Source organism: Zootoca vivipara, chromosome 7, assembly GCF_965207765.1.
Source record: "Zootoca vivipara chromosome 7, rZooViv2.hap1.1, whole genome shotgun sequence".
In the NCBI taxonomy this organism is placed as follows: domain Eukaryota; kingdom Metazoa; phylum Chordata; class Lepidosauria; order Squamata; family Lacertidae; genus Zootoca; species Zootoca vivipara.
Genome location: NC_142590.1, coordinates 39,470,462 through 39,492,128, shown reverse-complemented (window position 1 = coordinate 39,492,128; position 21,667 = coordinate 39,470,462). Strand labels below are relative to the sequence as shown.

General features: G+C 43.4%; 1 protein-coding gene across 2 annotated transcripts in view; it reads right to left on the bottom strand.

The window, feature by feature from the left end:
- Positions 1-11,852, bottom strand: part of LRP8 (LDL receptor related protein 8) — a 188,011-nt gene extending 176,159 nt beyond the window's left edge. Inside the window, exons 1-2 of one of the 2 annotated variants that reach the window (XM_035123356.3) lie at positions 11,655-11,852; positions 10,650-10,769 (exon numbers count right to left, since the gene is read on the bottom strand). In XM_035123356.3, coding sequence (XP_034979247.2) covers positions 10,650-10,769; positions 11,655-11,724 — 190 coding nt within the window. In that variant the 5' untranslated portion in view covers positions 11,725-11,852. The remainder of the gene's footprint in view (positions 1-10,649; positions 10,770-11,654) is intronic. The other variant, XM_088674046.1, reaches the window with a different exon arrangement.
- Between the last annotated feature and the right edge of the window lie 9,815 nt (positions 11,853-21,667).

Below are 21,667 nucleotides of genomic sequence, written 5' to 3'. Positions count from 1 at the left end.
CTGGACATACATACTGTACATATATATATAACTGATAGTCATTTTAAAAAAACTATTATGTAGGGGAACATCACTTACAAAAAGCCAAGCAATGGACTAAGGACAGAATAGGCATATAGGAAGTTGAGCAGTCTGTTTTCATACACTTAAATCAGATCATTGGTCCAGCTAACTCAGTGCTGTTTACATTTGGGGTAGGAAACCCTTTTTTGCCTTGTGGGCCGGATCTTTATCTGGCAGGGCCACCCAGCTGTCAGAGCTGACCCACAGAGGGTGATGGGGAGCTACCGGGCAGGACTGACCTCTCTGCTCACCAGCTGATGATCAAAGACTTCAATCCTGCTCTCTGCAGGAGTCTTCTTCACCAGTGTGTTCCCTGAGACCTTCTGCATTCAATGCATGCCCACAGGGCTATGGCCCTCTCCCTGTTAAGCATTAACAGCAATGCATATTTCGTTCTCTGCACCTATTTGTCAGTACAATGTGTCAGCATCCTCCATTTCCCTGCTGAGCACGAGAAATCATCTTATCTTGGGCCTTCTCTTTCAAACAGGCACGGGCTCAAGCTGCGGTTTTTTCCATCTCCAGTAAGCCATGTGCAATAGTCTGTTATTGGGAGGGCGGACAACGGATGCCCACACAGGACCTGAGCTTATGACATTTGACTATTCTTTGGAGTAGGCTGAGTGGTGTCACATCTGGTAGGAATTGGCCCAGCACAGCCAGGAGCTTTTAACAATAATTAATCCTAGCACAATCAGCCAGCCCAGCAGCTGGTATAATGACCGTACACAGCTCAGGCAGAAGAAACCCCCTAAGATTGCATCTCCCAGAGCAACAGACAAATAAAGGACTTGATTCTTAGGGGAGGATAGAGAGCAGTATCTTTGCCAGGTAATGCACAGAAGAATTCAAAATACGTCCTTCAAAGTCATACTCAATGGCATGGCCAGCAAGGAATTAACACAATGGTTCCCACACATATTTTGAAAGAAGTCAAGGGAACAAACTTTCAAAAACCAACTTTCAGAGGGGTCAATTTGCCTTGAAATATGGGACTCAATACCATGGCATGATTGCAAGCCCCAAACTATATAAAAGCCAGTCATCAGCCTCTAAGATTCAGTTCACCCAGCGAGCTTCATAACTGGACAGGGATTTGAACCCAGGTTTTCCCAGCACTGTTTATTTCTGACACCACCCTGTATCATCACATGCAAAGAATTACATGCTGCTTCTGAGATAGATGCAACTTTCAGGTAGAAAATGCATCTTATGTGAAGCAGACTTTGGAAACCTTGTAAAATATTCCTTCACTCTGAGCAATCTTTTTAAGTTCCACGCCACAGGGTAGTGGTTTCCAGCATGTATTTACTAAACTACTTAAGCTGTTTTTATTCCTGGCAGACCTCTTTTTAACCAGCTGAAGAGAAATTTGCATTAATTATATCAAAACTTTCCCTTCCTGTACTTGAATTTATGTAAATATTCATGAACTTAACATGAAACCGATTATTTTCTAAAAGATCAGGCTCGTCATTTTATATATCTTCCCAAGTGTGTAGCATAAAACTGGGATTCCTCCCAAAGGGAAGAAACAGATGTTGGTACCAAGGGACAAACACACAAGAATTTAAGACGCCTTTCTCTTTCCAGGCCACAAACAATTAGGATATCAGCTCAAACATACCAGCATTTGTAATGTTTAAGCAAGTAGCAATGCAAGCCTTCAGCACAAAAACTAAGCTAAAGATGTTCCGTAAGCACTGTCTTCACTTTAATTATTCCCCAAAACTATTTATTTAGAACTTTATTCTAACTTGTTACATTCCAAGGGAGTTACAGGTAAAGTTACAGGCTGTGTTTTAAAAATGCAAGTATTTTCGAGGGCTAGTGGGGAGGGAATTACAAGGAATGAACACTTCCTAAGGATGAGTAATGATTCTTTGGCCATTCCCTTAAGCAAGCCAGGATAATTTCCTTTCCTTCAGTTTCCAACTGGCACATTCGACCACCATCAAACTACTAGTTTCAGCTGAAGAAGCTTATCGTTGCTATGGCTTTCCACACTAACTGCCGCTGGCATTTTAACTTAAAACTTTTTTTTTTAAGGAGAGTAAAGTCACTTGATAGAAGTTCCACACATTTACAATAAAACTTTGCTGGAAGAGAAATACACCACCATGAATAACTTGGAAAAGGAATATGACCAAAATGCAAATACCGGTAGCACCTCAGTGTTCTTTATTTGTAAGGTGGTATTACAAAATTGCCATTTTGTTTTTGATCTTTTACCTGCAGCATTCAAGAACATGCATTTCTAAGCAAAATCAGAAGATTCTTAGAATGTAACAAACTAAAAAGAGGGCTATGCTCTTCTATAGCTCATAAAGTTGGCCAAACCCCTCTTATGTCACTTTTTCCATAAATGCAAATCTGAAATCAAGAAAAAAACTCACTAACCATCAACCTCAAAAGTAACAAGATTCTCAATACAATATGATTTTTGAAAGAAGGCAATACGTAACTTTTTTTTTCAATCAATTGCTAGGAAACTGAAACCAAGTGAAAACAAGGATACTAGTAATCTTAATGACCAAACTGCGGGAGGCAGTGCAAGACAGGAGTGCCTGGCGTGCTATGGTCCATGGGGTCACGAAGAGTCGGACACGACTAAACGACTAAACAACAACAGTAATCTTAATAACAGCTGGATTTTATATGGGGGTAGTAACCAGCCTTTGAAATGTGCAGGCTGCTTAATGGAGCCTCCTTAGCATGTCTACTACCTTCTCTAACATTCCTTCTTGAGATTGTGGCCAGATGCAGACTCAAGCTTTCAGACCAACTAAAATTAATGCGCCTAACTTAATCATGTTCATTAATTTCAGGAGGTCTACCCTGAGTTGAATACCACTCCATGGCTTCAATATCAGTCCACTTTTTCCCCACCCCCACCCAATGACCCTACTTTGTTGACTGAGAGTCCTAGAGAACTTGAAAGCTTGCACACTATTTTATGACAACTTGGTTGGCCTAATAGAGGTGTTGCTCTACTATTGATTTTGGATTTTTTTTTTTAATGGGCCAACACAGCTGCCTTTGTGTGCGACTATGAGCCAGTTCACCCTTAGCTAAGAAAGAATGTTTTCTCCTTCCCCCCAAAAAACTCTCTAGGACTTTTTGGAGTTACACCACGGGTAAAATTGGCCCCTGATGCTCATGCCAACTGGCCTGTTGCACTCCTGCCAACATCCCTAATGAGGGAGGTGATCTAAAAGAGAGGCAAACCAAATGAAGCCAGCCTGCCTTTTGTCCTAAGACAAAGAAATAAAGGAATCAATATTTGCCAGTCTCCAAAAGGAGTGGGAGGAATTCTACTGAAAATTCAAAGGGTTGTAAATTTAAGAATTTACAAAGAAAAGGGGAGAGAAAGCAGTGACATGTCCTTTTAAGGCAAGATCACACTGAATATAATTCATTATTTCTAACACTTCCACAGTGTTTATTCATGCTTTCTCTTTTGATGAATTTGGTTGATAACCAGGCACTTGAGGCTTTAGGTCCAAAAATCGTAGCTGCAATTCATATCTGTTTCTTCTATACTCCCCCCACCCTTTGAAAAGTTAAAGCAGGACGTATTTCATAACCTCTACTAAGGTACTAAAAACACTCACGTAAACAAGATCAATTAATGGAAGCATTTCAGCTTGAAGACACTGCTAATTCTGTGGTCTACAACACAATCAACAATCAATCAAATTTTCTTTATTGTGATCTTTTTTCAGTTATTGAAATATTCTTGTTGCAAATTGCCAATTGCAGCTTATAGCCATCATCTTCCATAAAATGAGCAGATTGATAAATAGTGTACATTCTGATGGGGTATCCACTCAGCCCTTTGCTAGCCTTGAATTTACCCTTTCCTCTATTGCAGAGCCGGACAGACATTGTGGTTGTGGCTGTGCAAACAATGCGGAGCAGACAGAAGATTAATTAGCTCACAAGGACATCAAGAGTCCAAACACAATCCAAGCTATCCAGCTGCTATCACTCCAAGGCTTGTAGCTACATGATAAAGAATGTAGTCTGCTGAAGGAGATCTAGATTGCCCAAAATGTGTACTGATAGGCGATATTTTTGTAAATCAATATATCTTTCATGCATCACTGGGCTTTTTAAATCACACTCAATTTCAAAACATGTTGATGGGAATGCAGAAAGAAGCAACACAATATTTATGCCAAATTCGTAGAACCCATGCTATTTCTCTTGTATTGGTCATACAAAAGCTCAATGCATGCAGAAATGGTGGTAATGATTGTGTTCATGAATTAGCGTCACTGGGAGATGGTATTAGCAGTGATTAGGGCCTTTTGGAGGCTGCAAATGGTTGCCAACCGTGCTATATCTTATCACTTGTGGAATCAAAGGACCAGTCACAATAAAGCATAACCATTACTGTACTAATTACAGTAACCAAACAGAGGGATGAAGTTCTGGGCAAGAGAAGGTCCATAGAAGAATTGCATAGTGGCAAATACCAGATGGTAAGAACAAACCTGAAAGGGCTGTTGCCTTTACAAGCAGCTTCTAAGCATCCTAGAAGCCTCTGAAGGACCACTGCTTAGAACAGAATTATGGGCTGGATAGAGTTTGGTCTAATCCAGCCTTCCCCCAACCAAATGTTTTTGGACTACAACTCTAATCAGCTAGTTGTAGTAGTCCAAAACATCTGGAGGGCAGAAGGTTGAGACAGGCTGATTTAATCCAACAGCACTTGTCTTTTACTCTTTTAATTTGGCCAAATCAGATGTACAACACTAAGCCTCCAATCAAAGAGAAACACAGTATCTGGCATTAGCAGTGCCTCTTGCTCAAAATTGTCTCCATCATTAAATTGTCAAAGGCCCATCTGTACCGACACCAATACATTCAGCACTTTTAACAACCCAGAATGCAGCCCAGAGAGAAGGCATCCAAGTACAGTACATTAAGCTCTGCTAATGAAGCCTTGCTCTAGATCAGGCATCCCCAACTTCCATATGTTTTGGCCTACAACTCCCATGATTCCTAGCTAACAGGATCAGTGATCAGGGATGATGGGAATTGTAGTCCAAAACATCTGGAGGGCCGAAGGTTGGGGATGCCTGCTCTAGATACTATCTGGCTGACAAGGTAAGTCTGTTCATTGCAAGAGTCACTTACAAAGCAGAGGATGACTGTTGCAGGCAAGGTAACCCACACAGTGCAATGTGAACACACACTGCCCCAGGTGATGATTCTTCCCCAAAACCAAGACACAGCAATTATCTTGCTAATACAAACTCCAGCCAAGAGCAAAACCCATCCCAGTTATCCCAAAGAAGAGTGATATGATACAATGCCACCACTTCCTCTCTCTACTTGCGCCATTCCTGGGATTCTTCACAAGCAGTCCAACTATTACACAGGGTAGAAATGCTAGCTCATTTTACCTGGCCAACTAGGCCAGAGCTAAGGTATCAGAACAGAATTCAGAAGGTATTATTCAGAGATCTACATTTAACTATGCCTTTGCTCCCAGAACTGCTTCAGAGACAGTTCCACTATTTTAAGTCTCTGGCTCTTAGAAACATTTGCAGCCCCATTGAAAGCAATTTGCTCCAGATCTCTGGGTACTTTTATCACATCCTTTTTCACAGCTCCAAGGTGTGCTGAAGGAAGAATGTGCAGTAAGTGACTCATTTTTGTTAAAATAATTAGCCCAACTTCCCCACCCTAACCTATTCATCTCTGCAACTCAAATGTATAAAATACGATGCATTCCACAAGAGTACTTTGTCTACAACCAGCTTTTGCCCATGGACACTGAATCTTATATCATAGATAAACATCTCAGCTTATTAAAAAAAAGGAGGCCTGGAATTTTTAGTGAAACTTGTGCTGTGTTGTATGAAGTTGTGGCACTGCTGCTTACAACTGCAAACATGCCCAGGAAATAGGACTTTGTTATACAAACTTGATAAAGAAGACATCTAGTCAGAATGGAGTCTTACTGATATTCCTTAGTAATTGGCATGGTTATTCATGGTCTGTATGGGGCATTGCAACTCTGAGAATTTAAAAGACATTTTTATGAAGTTTTTTGACTGGTTGTTGTTTCTCTTATTGTGGTGGGAACCCTCATTGTGTATAATTTTGTAACTGAATACTGCTACAAACAGACAAATATGCACGCTTATCTGTTTTGTTTTGGCCTTCTTATCAAATTCTACCCACCCTATTCAAAAGGGAGAAGAGAAATGTTCCCAGCAGTATTTAGCTGGAAGAATGACTAGTGGCCAAAAGCAGGGGTGTATCATCCCATTCCCAATGAATTTTGCAGGAATGCACAAAGTATTTATGTTCCGTTAAAGCTACCAAATTCCACAAAATAATTTCTCCCTTCCCTATTTCAATCATGTATTCTTCTACAATACACCCCAACAGCCGATGCAAATCCAGCAGTGTCTTTATAACCCAAACCGCAGACCTCAGGGTCTTACCACAGGTCAGGCAGGGATATGGCAGAAGCAGCAAAATATGCCAAGAAACACCTTCTTGTGGCTGGCTGATGAACGGACTCTCTTAAATCTAGCATGCCTTTGACGTAAGACAAGCAATAGGACAGACAGGAAGGAGTAGTGCAGGAACACCAAGAGCCTGTTCAAAGCAGGTTGCTTTCAAGAAGCACAGCAAGTACCGCCAACTCCTCACACCACTTTTCCTCCCTCCCCAGAGCAAGATACAGTATAATTTGCTCATTATTGCCATTGCAAATATACCACATTCTTTTTGAAATTGGGAGATATTTAGACCATTACGCCTACAAGGCCTAATTTATTTTATAAGCCGATTATTTGCAGAAGTAGCAGCCTGAACAAAAATAAACATTTCATGTTTTTTGAAGCAGTTAGAATTTAGGGTGTAAATGCTCACTTATGGCTTGCCCCTAAGCAGCATACGTTTTGAAGCTGCTTGGGGGTGAGAATTACCTTCTCCCTAGCAATTTACAGTTTATTACTGAGATGCCAATTAACTTTTACCTGCTTACTGAACTTAATAATAAAAAGAGGAGGAAACAAAAAAGAGAAAGTGTCTGTGTAAATCTGGAAGTTTTGTTCCAGTTCTGGTCCTCCTAGACCAGGGTTTCCCAAACTTGGGTCTCCAGCCGTTTGTTGTACTACAACTCCCATCATCCCTGGCTAGTAGGACCAGTGATCAGGGATGATGGAAGTTGTAGTCCAAGAAACAGCTGGAGACCCAAGTCTGGGAAATGCTGTCCTAGACCAAGAAAGCAATCTTGCCACAGTCATGTTATATTCTTCCTGAAAACAGGCCTCCAAATAATACAGCCATAAAACAAGAAGTTACATTAATCAGATGTTGCAACCACATATTGAGAAGATGCATTTAAGAAGAGCAGAGGAGGGGAAGAAGAAAGAGAACTTTTAATAGGAGAAAGGAAGCAAGAGTGAATACAGTCATACCTTGGTTGTCAATGCCTTGCGATCAAATGTTTTACCTTCCGAACACCGCAAACCCGGAAGTGAGTGTTCTGGTTTGAGAATGTTCTTTGGAACCGGAACGTCCAACAGGGCTTCCGATTGGCTGCAGGAGCTTCCTGCAGCCAATCAGAAGCCACACTTTGGTTTCCGAACGTTTTGGAAGTCGAACGGACTTCCGGAACGGATTCTGTTTGACTTCGAAGGTATGACTGTACATCCAACTGCAAATAATCAAAGCTTAAACTTCAAAAGATCGGAGGCAAGAGTCCCCCAACCAGCCCCCTTAGCAGAAACCCTGCACAAGGACTTCCACTTGCACAATGAGGAATTTGCCCCTCTTCTCCCCGCTGGGCGTCCCTCCCCCAAAGAACTTCCAGAGCAACCTGCAAAAAACAGCTGGAAGAGGAGAGGACAGAGGGTGAAGAAAGAGCTATGAGCAGAGGGCTCATTTCCCCATCCTTTGAACCCCCTGGGAAACCCAAGAAACCTGCTGGAACTGGGTGTGGAGATTGCAGCTGAATGGGACACAGATGTGGGCCGACTGAGGAAGTACCAGCCACAATGAGAGGTCACTTTTTCAGGAACACTTCCTATGAGACTTTTGTGGGTGAGCTGAGAGTTTGTTTGGACCCTGGGCGAGAAGCCAGGGCTGAGAGGCAGTGTCAGAAGGAAAATGAACCAATATTGATTTATATACAGTTTTTGAGTAAGTTTGTATTAATGTAACATTTTTATATATAACAATGTATTTTTGTAACGTTTTGTTTAAGTTGTCTCTTGTTGCTTCAGTTTTTTGTACACCATTCAGAGGTATTTTTAATATATTAAGCGGTATAGAAATTAAATAATCTATCATCTTGACACGGGTGTACCACCTCATCTTCTCTTCGCAAAAACTAAGCCTTGAACATCAGCCAGGGATAAAGATTGTGAAATTATTCAGCAATAAGAGATAACCAAAGCAAAAGCATGGCATAAGTAGCACAACTAACCATTTCCCCAATGCCTGCTATCAACTTATTCCACAGAATAAGCAATTACGATTCATGGAAACAGCACTGTCATAAATTACAAATGCAGCATTCATTCATTCAATAGCAATTTCCCTAAACAACTAGAACATGAGTCTTCCGGCACACACATTTAGTATTTTAGCTCCACCATCAAACAGGAAACTTTACCACTGCTCAGAAGATTAAGCAGGACTTCAACACAAAAGGCATGTTCTCCTTCATCTGTCATTAATCTCATGCTCCTTTGCCATTCATAATAGCCAGCGTGAATCAACAGCTCATCAAGCTTACATAGCAAATTACTCAGTAAAGCACCCTGACACATGTAAATGCTGACAAGGCAGTGCAGTATAAGCTTAAAGTGCCTGACTAGGTCTGGGGAGAGCTGAGTTCAAAACTAAGCCATGATTTCACTGGGTGACCATGAGCCAATCACTAACTTTCAGCCTAACTTTCCAAACAAACCACGGGATTTTTTTTACAAAAATGGAAAGAAAGGAGCACTTATGGACTACTCTGAGGTCACATCCACACCATTCATTTAAAGCATGTGGCTTCCCTCAAAGAATCCTGGGAACTGTAGTTTGCTAAGAGTGCTGGGAATTGTAGCTCTGTGGGGAGCAAACTACAATTCCCAGGATTTTCTGCTTTTATACCATCTGCTTTAAATAGGATAGTGTGGATGTGATTCAAATTTCTGGTATGTTGCTGCTTCACCAGATGGGTATACAGTAAAAGCAGCCCCAGATGCACAATAAATTTCAAAAATTTTATTCAAGAACTTACTGCATTTGCTGCCTAGAATTCAATCAGGTTTTACTTGGACAGCTAGTCATGCAATTTAACTATCCGTTTTTCTGTACACAATAAACATACTGCTGTTTTTAAAAACCCAACCTGAGAAAAGGTTTACTTAGGATGATGAACACCTAAAATGCCAGAAATGCAGTTCACACACAATAATATTCACTCAAGATCACAATAATATATAACTGCTTCCATAAAACAACTTCAAAATTTTGTTTCCTGGAACGCAAGATAAGCCTGAAAGTAGGTTGAGCAATTGGGGAAATAACTGATATTTTATATATATATATATAAACCCAAAACAAATAAAACAATAAAAGCCATTGCCCCAGCATACCGGTAGTTAAGAAATTTGTCGCACACTAAGAGAAAGCTCTGTATTTCTGAAAGTACCTGTACTAGAATGAATCATCACCTGTATTGACACTTGCTGTTAAAGAGCTTAATCATCCCTTGCCCCAAGGATTCATCATGACTATGCAATACTAAACGGCTTTGAGTGCATAAATTTAGATTGTCAGGCTGGCTCCACACACCACCATGTCCTCTCAGCCTAAACCAATGACAGGGAGGTGTGGCCTTCCAGGGGCAGAGCGAAGGTGAGGCTGGTTCAATGTGTTTCCAGAACTCTTACACTTTTACACACACACACACACACACACACACACACACACACACACAGCGCCACTCCTATAAGGGATCCGGTACCATGTGACCTATCTGGCGTTTACCCGGCAGCCAATCAAAAAGTCGCCGGCACAAGAGGCAATTTCATTCATAAACTGGAAGAGGGTGTAATCTTACACAGTGCCACGGAACTTTGAAACGGGATTTCTCTCGCACGGGACCATTTTTGCCAAAGTGAAGTGAGCCAGCTGATATTTTGAGCTTCTTAAGAAGGAACCATGAAGCCCAGCGCGGCTTCGCTCAAGGTTGGGAGCCACAGAACTGAATGTAATCCTTCCCTTCGAACACAAACGCCCACGTCTCACCTAGGATATAAACTGAAATCCACTCGCTTCCTGCAACCGGGGTCAATCCGCTGATGACACCCGTCTCTCGGGAGATGCACGCAGAGCATTGCCCTCGTCATTCTGCCCACCGGGGAGACCAGGGCAGGCGAAACCGAAGGGGGTCGCGCCTTCACCTCCCACCCTGCAGACACCCCGGCAGAACAGGAGCCGATTGCTCCCCCCCCCCCGCGCACACACCATATCCCCTCCCCCCCCGCCAGCTGTCTTCCCGCTCGCAAGAGAGGATTTGAAAGGGGGCTAATCGTCTCCCCATGCCTGATACTCACGGCAATCTGCCTCGTCACTATTATCTGAGCAATCGTCATCCTCGTCGCATTTCCAAATGGAAGGGATGCAGCGCTCATTCCGGCACTGGAACTGGTCCTTTTCGCACTCCTTGGCGGACCCTGCAAGCGGCAAAGGGACACCCGGAGTTTAGCGGGTGGTGGGTGGAGAGGGGAGCCCCCTCCCTCCCTCCCTCCCTCGTTCCTTCCCGTTCCCCAGCCATCTCTTCCACCGCCCGCTTGCAAAAGGCAAAAAAGCCCGGAGCGTTCTAGGCCACGTTCTCCGCGAGAAGACGCAGAAAAGCGCACAAAGCCCTATCTGCATACAAGGAAGCATCTCCGCCGGGAAACAATGCTCCTTCGCCCCCCCACCCCGCCCCCACCCGGCGCGTGCCCATTTTGGGGAGGCGGCACGGATCACACTCGGGGACAGAAGGCAGGCATGGCTCCGCCGGGATGACAACAGCAGCAGCAGCAGCAGTAGCAGCAGCAACAACAACAACAAAGGGTCATTCCAAGCCAAGTGGGAGAAGGTGCGGGAGCCCCCGCTGTTTCTTCCTAAAACACAAGCCTCACCCGCGGCAATGTTTCAAAAAAGGATGGGGGGGCGATGAGAGCTTCCTCAGCCCAATTCCTGAAGGCACATTGTATTAGCCCAGTTTTTGGGGGGGCGGGGGCGGTAACGACCGATGGCAAATGGCAGCGGTGCTCTGATCGGACCACAGCTAAATAGGAAGGATGTCCTCTGGAAAAGGTGTCCCCAGGTGAGAGGTGCTTCCCCCCCCCGGGGCTTTGGCTTAAAGCGATTATCCCATGGAGCAGTTTGCAGCGGGATATCAGTGGCTCTGTGTGCCTTGCCCGTTTGCGCGCACATGCACCTCCAGGGTGGCCTCTGGGTCCCACCCGCCACGCCGAGGGTCTTGCCAGGAGTTTGCGGGCAGCCAGCGCGCGCCTGGCGCTCGCCCGGTCTCTCGGCTACGCTACACGCCGCCCGTGCCGCCCACCCACCTTTAGCGATGAGCAGCTTGATGAGCAGCAGGTGGAAGAGCAGCAGCCTGGTCAGAGCTGGCCGGCACATGGCGTCCCCTCCTCGGCGGCTATGGGCCCCTGCGCGGCTGGCTCTCGCATGCAGCCCGGCGCTCTGCCTTCGCCAGCCGAGCGCGAACTGCGGGCGGCTGCTTCCTCCTCCCGCGTGTGTGCATTTCAGCCCGAGCGAGTGACGCTCCCGACTGGGCGGGATTTCAGCGAGCGAGCCAGACCTGGGCAGGCCCGCCTGCCCGCGCGCCCGCCGGCGACCGGGAGGCGGCACCACGTGGGCGGCCGGCAAGCGGGGCCAGCCCTCCAGTCAGTCCCCTCCAAGCCGTTTAGCCACCCTCTCGCCCCTCCAGGGGTTGGGAGCCTTCGGAGCGAGCAGCGGGGTGCGCAAGGCAGCTGTTGGCGGTTTCCACCATCGCTCTTTCATCTTGCTCGCTTCCGGCAGGATTCCTGGAGGCAACCCACCGTGCTTCTTTACTAAGAGTGGGAGGGGGAGAGAACGAGCAGGACTTCGCTCACGGGGTGATCGGAGAGGCCACCAGCACGGAAGCTAAGCCGGCTTGGCCTGCTCGGAGCCTGGATGGGGGTGAACACCTGGGAACCACGTGCACGCCGCTTGGGTTCCGCAACGAAAGAAAGGTGGGGTGTTGCAGCTGTTCCAGAGTGAAAGTGGCAGGCATGCTTCTCTAAGGAAGGAATGCACTGTCCTGGGCCACGCCCCCCCCCCAATGTATGAGAGCTCCCTCTGCTGATCTTAACACCCAGGAAGGTGAATTGGGAATGAACTGGCAACCAATGCAATGGTTTTAACAATAAAAAAATTATGCAAATATGTTCTAAAGAAAACCCCAGCCAGTAATCTGGCTGCTGTATTTTGGACCAGTTGAAGTTTCCAAGTTATCTTCATGAGTAGTGCCCCCCTCCCAAGCACATTGCAATATTACAGCGTGGAAGTTGCCAGTGTATGGAGTATCATCTCCATCCCGAAGGGTCCAATGAACCAGTTGGAGCTGGAAATTGCCACTCCTAGGCACCAAGGCCACCTGGTCCTCAAGTAATACATACATGTTGGATCCAGGATAAACTCCAGCCTATGAACCTGCTCCTTCAAAGTCATGTTACTACCTCCTGGACTTGAAAATGTGGAACACATCATACTTCCGTCATTTCAGAATTCAGTTTCAATTTGTTGGCCCACATCCAGCCTATCATTGCCTCCAAACACCTGTTTAGCACCTCAGCCTCTTCTCCTGATGGAGAGGGTACAAGCTTGGGTGCCATCTGCATATTGGTGACACCCCACTCCAAAACTCCTGGGGTCGCCTTCTAGAAGCTTCATAGGTAAAGGTAAAGGGGCCCCTGACCATCAGGTCCAGTCGTGTCCGACTCTGGGGTTGCGGCGCTCATCTCGCTCTATAGGCCGAGGGAGCCGGCGTTTGTCCGCAGACAGCTTCCGGGTCATGTGGCCAGCATGACAAAGCTGCTTCTGGCGAACCAGAGCAGCGCACGGAAACGCCGTTTACCTTCCCGCCGGAGCGGTCCCTATTTATCTACTTGCACTTTGATGTGCTTTCGAACTGCTAGGTTGGCAGGAGCTGGGACCGAGCAACGGGCGCTCACCCCGTTGCAGGGATTCGAACCGCCGACCTTCTGATCAGAAGCTTCATATAGAGGTTAAATAGAATGCAGAACAAGATGGAAAATCCCCATGGCGTTGAACAGTGCCCCTCCATAACTTTCTGGAAACAGCCCTGAATTTAGGAGCAGAGCAGCAGTAGCTGCCCCCAACCTGCACCTCCTTGAGCCACTCTGGATGCTCCCCACATCTCACTCCTGACAACTGTTATCATTAACCAGAATGACCATTGCAGTTTTGGTGCCATGGCCAGGCATGAAGCCAGACTGAAATGAATCCAGATATTCAAGCATTCCTGAAAAACCTTGTTCCAAAAAGGGACAACACTGTGAAAGCACAAATAAATACACAATAAATACACAATACACAATAAATACATAAATACACAAATAAATAAAACAGAACGCAAAAATGCCATAACCTTGTTTTTTACCTGAACCTTTTGCAAAATAGCCCCTTCAGCTTGCAGTTATTCTTTCTGTATTTCATTTCATGTCCTTGCCCTTTACCAAATCTCCAACAACTGATGCTCAGACACATACTCCAAATCTCGATTTGGTTATAGCTACCTCCCAACCAACCAGTGGTGTCAGTCTGGCCCTAATTAATAGGTGTACTGCAGCTAGAAGGAAAGATGAACTGTGAACCAGGTTTTAGGAGGCAGAACTAACTACCCTGTATATTCCGGCATATAAGATGACTGGGCGTATAAGACGACCCCCAACTTTTCCAGTTAAAATATAGAGTTTGGGATATACTCAACGTATAAGAAATACAACCCGGCGTATAAGACGACCCCCAACTTTTGAGCAGATTTTCCTGGGTTAAAAAGTAGTCTTATACGCAGGAATATACAGTACCCATGTGGGTGCACGAGAAGGAAGCAAAGCAGGAGGTATAGCAGCAGAACAGGTATACCTAATGAAGTTTATGGGAGCTGAGGGGGTGGAAGATCTGGCAATCTTAGAAAGCAGCAGTATTTCCTCAGTTTCATAACTGAAAGCACTACCTTGCTATGACATCAAATACCAAGAGATGTAATCCTGTTAAAATACAGATTAGGACATAATAGATGTATTTGTTTATTTAGAGCATTTGTACCACGCTCTTCAGCCAAAGGCTTTAGATCTAAAAGAAAAATCCCATGATAAGGAACAGCGAGTATATGTAATGTTATATATGCAATTATGATTTGCACTTATTTGTTCATTGCACAATATTAGGATTTTTCTTTTTCCTCCCATGCAGATACATCCCTGGGTGGTAAGTTGGTACTAATGCTACTGGAGAATATCAAGCAATTAACGCCCGTCCCCCAAGTGACTTTATTCAAAGGCATGTTGGTACATGTATTTTATTTTGGCTGGGAAAGGATGTTCTGAACCTGGAAACTTGTTGATAGAGATGTTTGATGGGAATGGTTGTTTCAAGTTTAAAATTTTGGAACAGGAGTATCATATGAAGACAGGTGGGTGGGTGTTTGTGTTTACGCCTTGATTTGACCTGGGATGTATTTATTGTGCAAGTGTACTGAGTGCTGTTGTCAATATTGATGTGGGGTGGAGACTGAGCGCAAACGGGAACAAAATGAAGTTACTGTTGTGGAATCATCACACATGCACACATTTGTAACTGAGGAGAGGTGCACTCTGTGCATGCTCATGTCATTTATTTCTGAGGCTCAGAATTCTTAATCATGTCTTCAAACTTCTCAAATTAAACCCTTGGGGATGTGTCATGCTTTGATTGGGTAGAATACTGTCTGCCCGTTTTTATTCTCAGTAAGCCAGCTGCCAAGGGTCTTCCCTTTAAACTTTAAAAAATGCAAGATCTGGAGGCCTAATTTTAAATTCCTCCTCTGTACCTCAGGTTCATTGTATGACATTGGCTATGTTATTCTGGCACATTTTCAGTCAAAGAGATAGCCATGGCTTATAGCAGAAACTGAATCCCCAGAATCCTAAAAAATTACTATGATTTAGTTTGCAGGGTTGTTGTGAGGATACAAAGACTTTGGCAAACTTAAAATGCTATTACAAAAAGTAGGATAGTGCATGGGATGGTTCAGATGATAACACCCTGTGCAGAGCCTATCTTTCTTCTTCTTCTTCTTCTTCTTCTTCTTCTTCTTCTTCTTCTTCTTCTTCTTCTTCTTCTTCTTCTTCGATCACTCGTAGCCTAGTAAGATTGTCTTCCATAAACACGGTTTTAACAATGAGTCCATAAGAGGCCAATTCTGGACCCACACATCCTTCCACAGTGGGGACATTGGTTCCCGGGCGGGAGTTGATCAAAGTATGTATTTGCCAAATGTGCCTTCCTCTTAGCACGTTTCTCCCTTGCATTCAATCGGGAGATAGCCGCCCTCGCAGAGCTCAAGCGATGCTGGATTTCGGCATCAATGTTGACCCTTGTGGAAAGATAACTGCCTAGGTAGGAGAAGTGATCGACGTTTCCCAACGTTACACCATTGTGGTGCTGCAGAGGGGTTATTTTGTACTTGTTGGTGCAGCACTTTGGTTTTTTGAATGTTGAGCGTCAGGCCAAGCTTTTCGTAAGCTTCTGCAGAGATATTTAGGTTGGTTTGGAGGTCATCCTCTGAGCGTGCACACACTACGTTGTCATCAGCATACTGAAGCTCCATGACGGAAGTTACGGTAACCTTACTTTTTGCTTTCAGCCTGCTCAGATTGAAGAGCTTTCCATCTGTTCAATATATGATTTCTACCCCAGTGGGTAGTTTCCCTTCGAAAAAGTGTAGGATCATGGCAATGAAAATAATAAATGAGTTGGGGCATAACACAACCCTGTTTAACACCTGATCCCACTGTGAATGGTCATATTATCATGAAGGAGCCGAATGGTGTTTACAAATTTATCTGGGCAGCCAATTCTCAGAAGGACAGTCCACAGGGCATTACGATTTACAGTGTCGAAAGCCTTAGTCAGGTCGATAAACGCCATATACAGGGGTTGGTTTTGCTCTCTGCATTTTTCCTGAAGCTGTCGAGCGGTGAAATTCATGTCCACTGTCCCCCTAGAAGGATGGGAGTATGGATTGCACTCTGCCTGCACACTTCACCCAAGCAAGCCTGTCCCAGGTGACAGCCACACACTGGATTTGCCAAGGACCTACATGTGAACTCCAGTGTTTGTAGACCTGAATATCCTGGTTGAGCCCCAGACACATTTTTCTTTGATTTTTAGATTGGGATGTTTTCATGATTCCAAACCTCCCCTTTCCCAGTTCAAAATTGGTACTAGGCAGGCTGGAGATAGACTTTTCATTTTGATTATTTCATATTTATCAGTATTACTTTTATATCAATTCCCTCGTGACTATCCAAACAGAGGCATCCCAAACTCTTCCCTGTATCCTCCTCTGCCCAAGCACATGACTCATGAAAACAAGCAACTTAAAGGAGGAGAGACAAAAAGACAACTCCGGTAATTCATACTGAAATATCAAAACTAGAGTACTGTGCAAACTGTAATTGTGTATGGTACTATAAGTGCAAATAGTGCAGTGAGTGACTAGCCAAAAACACACAAAACTGCTCCATATTAAATGCCCCTGTAATAATTAAACCAGACTCACCATACTCTTAAAAAATGCTCATATACTATTATGCAGTCTGGAACAATCAAATATGCAAAAAGTTTTAAAATGGCAATGCAGATTCATGAAATCACAGTCTTGGGTAGATTAATAAATAGGTAGATTAATAGATTAATAAATACCGGTACTTGGTTGGGAAAAAATTATGTTTTCCCTTTTGAGGAATAAGCTTGTCCCTTTAAGGAATAAGCTTGACACAATGTAAGCCACTAATCAATTGTGGAGGTAGCTATTGCCTTTGATTGTAACTAGTCCATTGACAGCTTATTATGTATCAACACCAATTTATTCAAACATGTTATCTTAGTTTTCAGCATGCTGATTTAGAGCACACTTGTGGTAAATGAGCATGTGATAAATGAGCCTAAATGCCTAATTTGTTCTAAGCCATTACAATCCATCAGGCCCTGCCACATTTGAAAAAGAGTGTCCAAAAATTACAATTTGGCTCCACACATTTCAAAATCACTTGTTCGGGAGCAAATACCAATGTAGTCGATGGAATTATGCTGGTATAATATCACTGTAAATGTGCAAAGCATACAGCCTAGAGATTACTCTTGATGGAGGTAAAGCAGCTTTAGCTGTAAGTTACTGGCATTGTATTTATAAACCAAATTTAGCTACAATGCTTCCTTTGCCGAAAATGTGGACAAAAATAAAGAAGGAAAAAAGAAATACAGACTTTCCACAGAAACCTGGATTTAGCACCAGCCGGCTTAAAATCGATGGTGATTTTACTTAGCACTCAGAAATATAGATTTGTATAAGGCAAACCAATGAACAATAACAGAAAAGAGTAATACAGACTAATAAATTACAAGTCAGTCAGACACTTATAATTGATCATGCCATTCTTCATAACACGGGCAAAGCCATTTGTTTGATTACTAAATGATTTGTAACTTCTTGGAGTCTCTGGAGAGCCACTTGCTTAATTCCCTGGTGACCCGGTGCTAAAAATGCTCAGGCCCAGCAGGCACCGTTATGTTAGATTCTTCATTATGCCAATGTTCCTGAAGGGATACAGCACAAAAAACAGTGATGGGATTGCTGTGTTAATTACCATGTTAATTGAACATTTCCTTGGTCTCGGAATTTAATTAGACCTGTAGCACCTCTCATTTTGTTCTTACGACACGGCGCACAAAATTTGATGTGGAATCAGACGGAAGGATGCAAAGGACCACACAGAAGCTCCACAGGTGTATCAGAGCTTCTGAGTGTCTCCCTTCCTAACAGTGCAGTGTGGGGGAAAACACTCTAAAGGTCCAGGTGTCCTCTAAAATAGCATTCAATGCAGCACAAGGACCTGCAGTCAAAAGAGGAAACTGCATAAATTCAAATGTGTACATGGAAGTATTTTGGCACAGGAATATCTGGATCACACCCACAGAGATGAAAAAGGATCACAGAAGATCATTTGGGTAACAGCTCTCCACCATCCTAATACAGTAGCTCTCCACAGGTCAATTCATACAGCAGGTTTCCCCACCCAGCAAAGATGTTCATGCCTCACATTTTTCTCTGAGTTTCCATTATTTTATGTTGATGCATACTCTGAATAACTGATATGCTGGCAGACATTGAGCGAATAACAAAGGTTAAATTTCCAAGAGGTAGCTATGGGGAAATTTTGCTCCTCGATATAGTCTCCCACTTTTACCCCACATGCATGATGAACAACAGCAAAAACCACGCCATGTTTCGTCATGCAGAAGGCAATGCAAATCTTAAGGTAGAAACCCTTACCAAATGGAGAGGTGGTTGTCTGTATTGGGCTTTTTCATGAGGTTATGGATAGCGAAACCACTTGTGGAGAGCAGCAAAAAAGCTGCCTGCTGTTGGGATGGAAGAAGTACAGGTAGGGATCCCATTTAATGACATTACATCACAGGAAAACAAGGCACAGAGACCACTCCATGGTGTGGGTTGAGGCTGTTCTGTCACCTTTGGTGTGACAATGGAGATCAGTGTGTTTACACAATCTTAGTATAATAATAATAGTAGTAGTAATTTATTATTTGTACCCTGCCCATCTGGCTGGGTTTCCCCAGACACTCTGGGCGGCTTCCAACAGAAAAATAAAATAAAACGACAATTGATTCAGTTGCATCTGAGTTGGGTGAACGAGGCAGATTTAATTCAAAGACATTTCAAGGTGTCTGGCCTCCCCTGAAACAGACTGCTCTGCTTGCCACCTGTACCGTTGAAAGGGGTCAGACACTGACATACTGCAAATCTTCCAGCATTGCAGTGGCAGTAGTAGAAGGTGGGCTTTGGTCTGCACTATGTCTGGGGTCTTTTGGATTCTCTTGCAGGCATAAAGCACAGAAACATCAGCGAATATAAAATCCCTAGTAGTGTGCTTGTTCAGAATTGATATTAACTGGTAATATTCAAATAGAACCCTATCCAGGGCAGGGTCGTACAGCTCTTCAAATACTGGCTTGCCTGAACGTGACACAAGGTGAAATTGCAATGCTAAACACCCTCAAAAACTGGCAGCACATAATTCCTGTTCTCACACAGGAAAGTAAATGAACATAGAGGCGCTTGTCAGGATGGCAAATTAAACATATTTGAAGAGAGGCTTCGCTGAAAAATAAACACTCAAAAGTCCCATTTTTGAACGCAGAGAGTTTTTGCATGCTCACTTCTTGGTTTATTGGATGGATTAATAATCTTTGCATTATTAAGCCCTCGCTGACCCAAGACTGCCTGTCACTGATCTGCATCAAAAATGAATATGCAGTGTGTTACACAGAAGCCCTAACAGTCACATTTCATAGAGGAAAAATGAGGAATAAAGAACAAAAGCCCACAAGACTCTGCTTTAAAAAAAACCCTTAAAATTCATATCCACAGGCTAACTCATAAATACAGTCTAGGCAACAAATGAAAATGCTGTGTCTAATTATTTCCCAAGTACCTATACATAGCCGTTAATCAGTAATAAGTCAAGAAATAATTGCCCTGGGCTAATGATGGGGTTAGGGTGTGCTTTTTCAACCTACTGTGTGCAATAGAGCTTCATGGATATGGTAACAGCTCCCAGAGAGGAAGCCACAAGTCTGTCACAGCAAACATGAGAGTTTCTTTTAGTACCAAAAAGACTTAACACGTTTATTGTAGCATACTTATTAGTTATGCATTCTATTTTTATTATATAGTTAGTTTTTCTATACAATATGGTTGTAATAATATATAACATTATATATCCTATTGCATATATATCACATATAACAATATAATTATTTTGTTAGCATTTTGAGGTGTCATTCTGTTGTGTTTGTGAACACAGCAGTAAGTTTTATGCTGACCTGTGCTCCTGAAGGGAGCTGCAGTACCTTCAAGGATATACAGTGGTACCTCTACTTACAAATAACTCTACTTACAAATGTTTCTACTTACAAATAGAGCTCCGTCCGCCATCTTGGATGTGGTTTAGATAGGATTTTTTCTACTTACAAATTTTAGATAGGGTTTAGACTTACAATTTTTTTCTCCCAATGCATTCCTATGGGATTCGACTTACAATTTTTTTCTACTTACGAATGTGCGTTCGGAACACATTAAATTCGTAAGTAGAGGTACCACTGTATATCCACTACTCCTGCTAATTTCCTAACATAGCCTATAATAGCGGCAACAGCTTTAGGAAATTCAAGGTTCTTGGACTTGAGTCCAGTGCAGTGACAAGTAACTGCCCCATCAGCGTAAGGATTTATGCTTACACAATGGGAATTCCCCCCCCCCTCTCCCCCATGGCCTAACTGTTTTAGGAGTTCCCTCAGATTGGAAGAGGAGGGTAGGAAAGTCCCATTACAGAAGCATAAATCATTGCACTGATGGGATGGTTACTTAGCACTATATTTTGTTTCCACCCCCCATTGTGCAATGGATGGGGTTCAGTGTCATCCTTCCTCAGCTATGAAACTCCAAGTGTAGCTTTGAGTCTGTCACTGTCTCTCACAATGATCTCACAGAATGGTAAGACTGATGTGATCCTAGCCCCGCTTTACCATACCTCTGAGTAGACTTGGTCAGAGCTGCTCTGCAAGGCTGCAGTTTATATAAAGCATATAAGCACAGGCTTCCCCTGAGCAATGATGCTCTGAAGGAGGGCTGGATAAATGTAAATAATTCCATTCATTCTGAATCAATAGTTTATACATTTCAGTGCAATGTACAACTGTGAGGCTGCAAGCCTATGCACACTTATCTGGGAGCACTGAACATAGTGAATAAAGCATTGTGCTGTTAAACATGTATATTTTAAAGCTCCCATTGAGGATAAGAATGGTAAGTTCAAAGACGGAGCAGCTTTATTGCTATAAGCATCCATTTTTTTTCTTGTACACATCCCCACCCCATGCAATTCAATTTATAAACAAAGGATTATTTCTTATTTATGATTTGCTAAAAGAAAGCTTGCTGCTGTTACTGAAGGGCTCTGAGATCAGCCAAGATGATATAGAAGTATGAAGGCAACGCCATTTCTTAATGTGGAGAAAATATGCAGAGAGCAAATCCAGGTTGCCTTTACCAGAAGTAAGAGGTGAGGATACCATCTATTTTGCATAGTGATTTGTATATCACCTTCAAATCAACTTAAGAATCAAGATGATCTAATATGCTTTCAATTTGTAGTCTTTCAGTCATCATACAAAGGTCGCCACCAGGTAGTCAGTATTTTGCGGAAGAGATTCTAGCACAATGTACCTATGC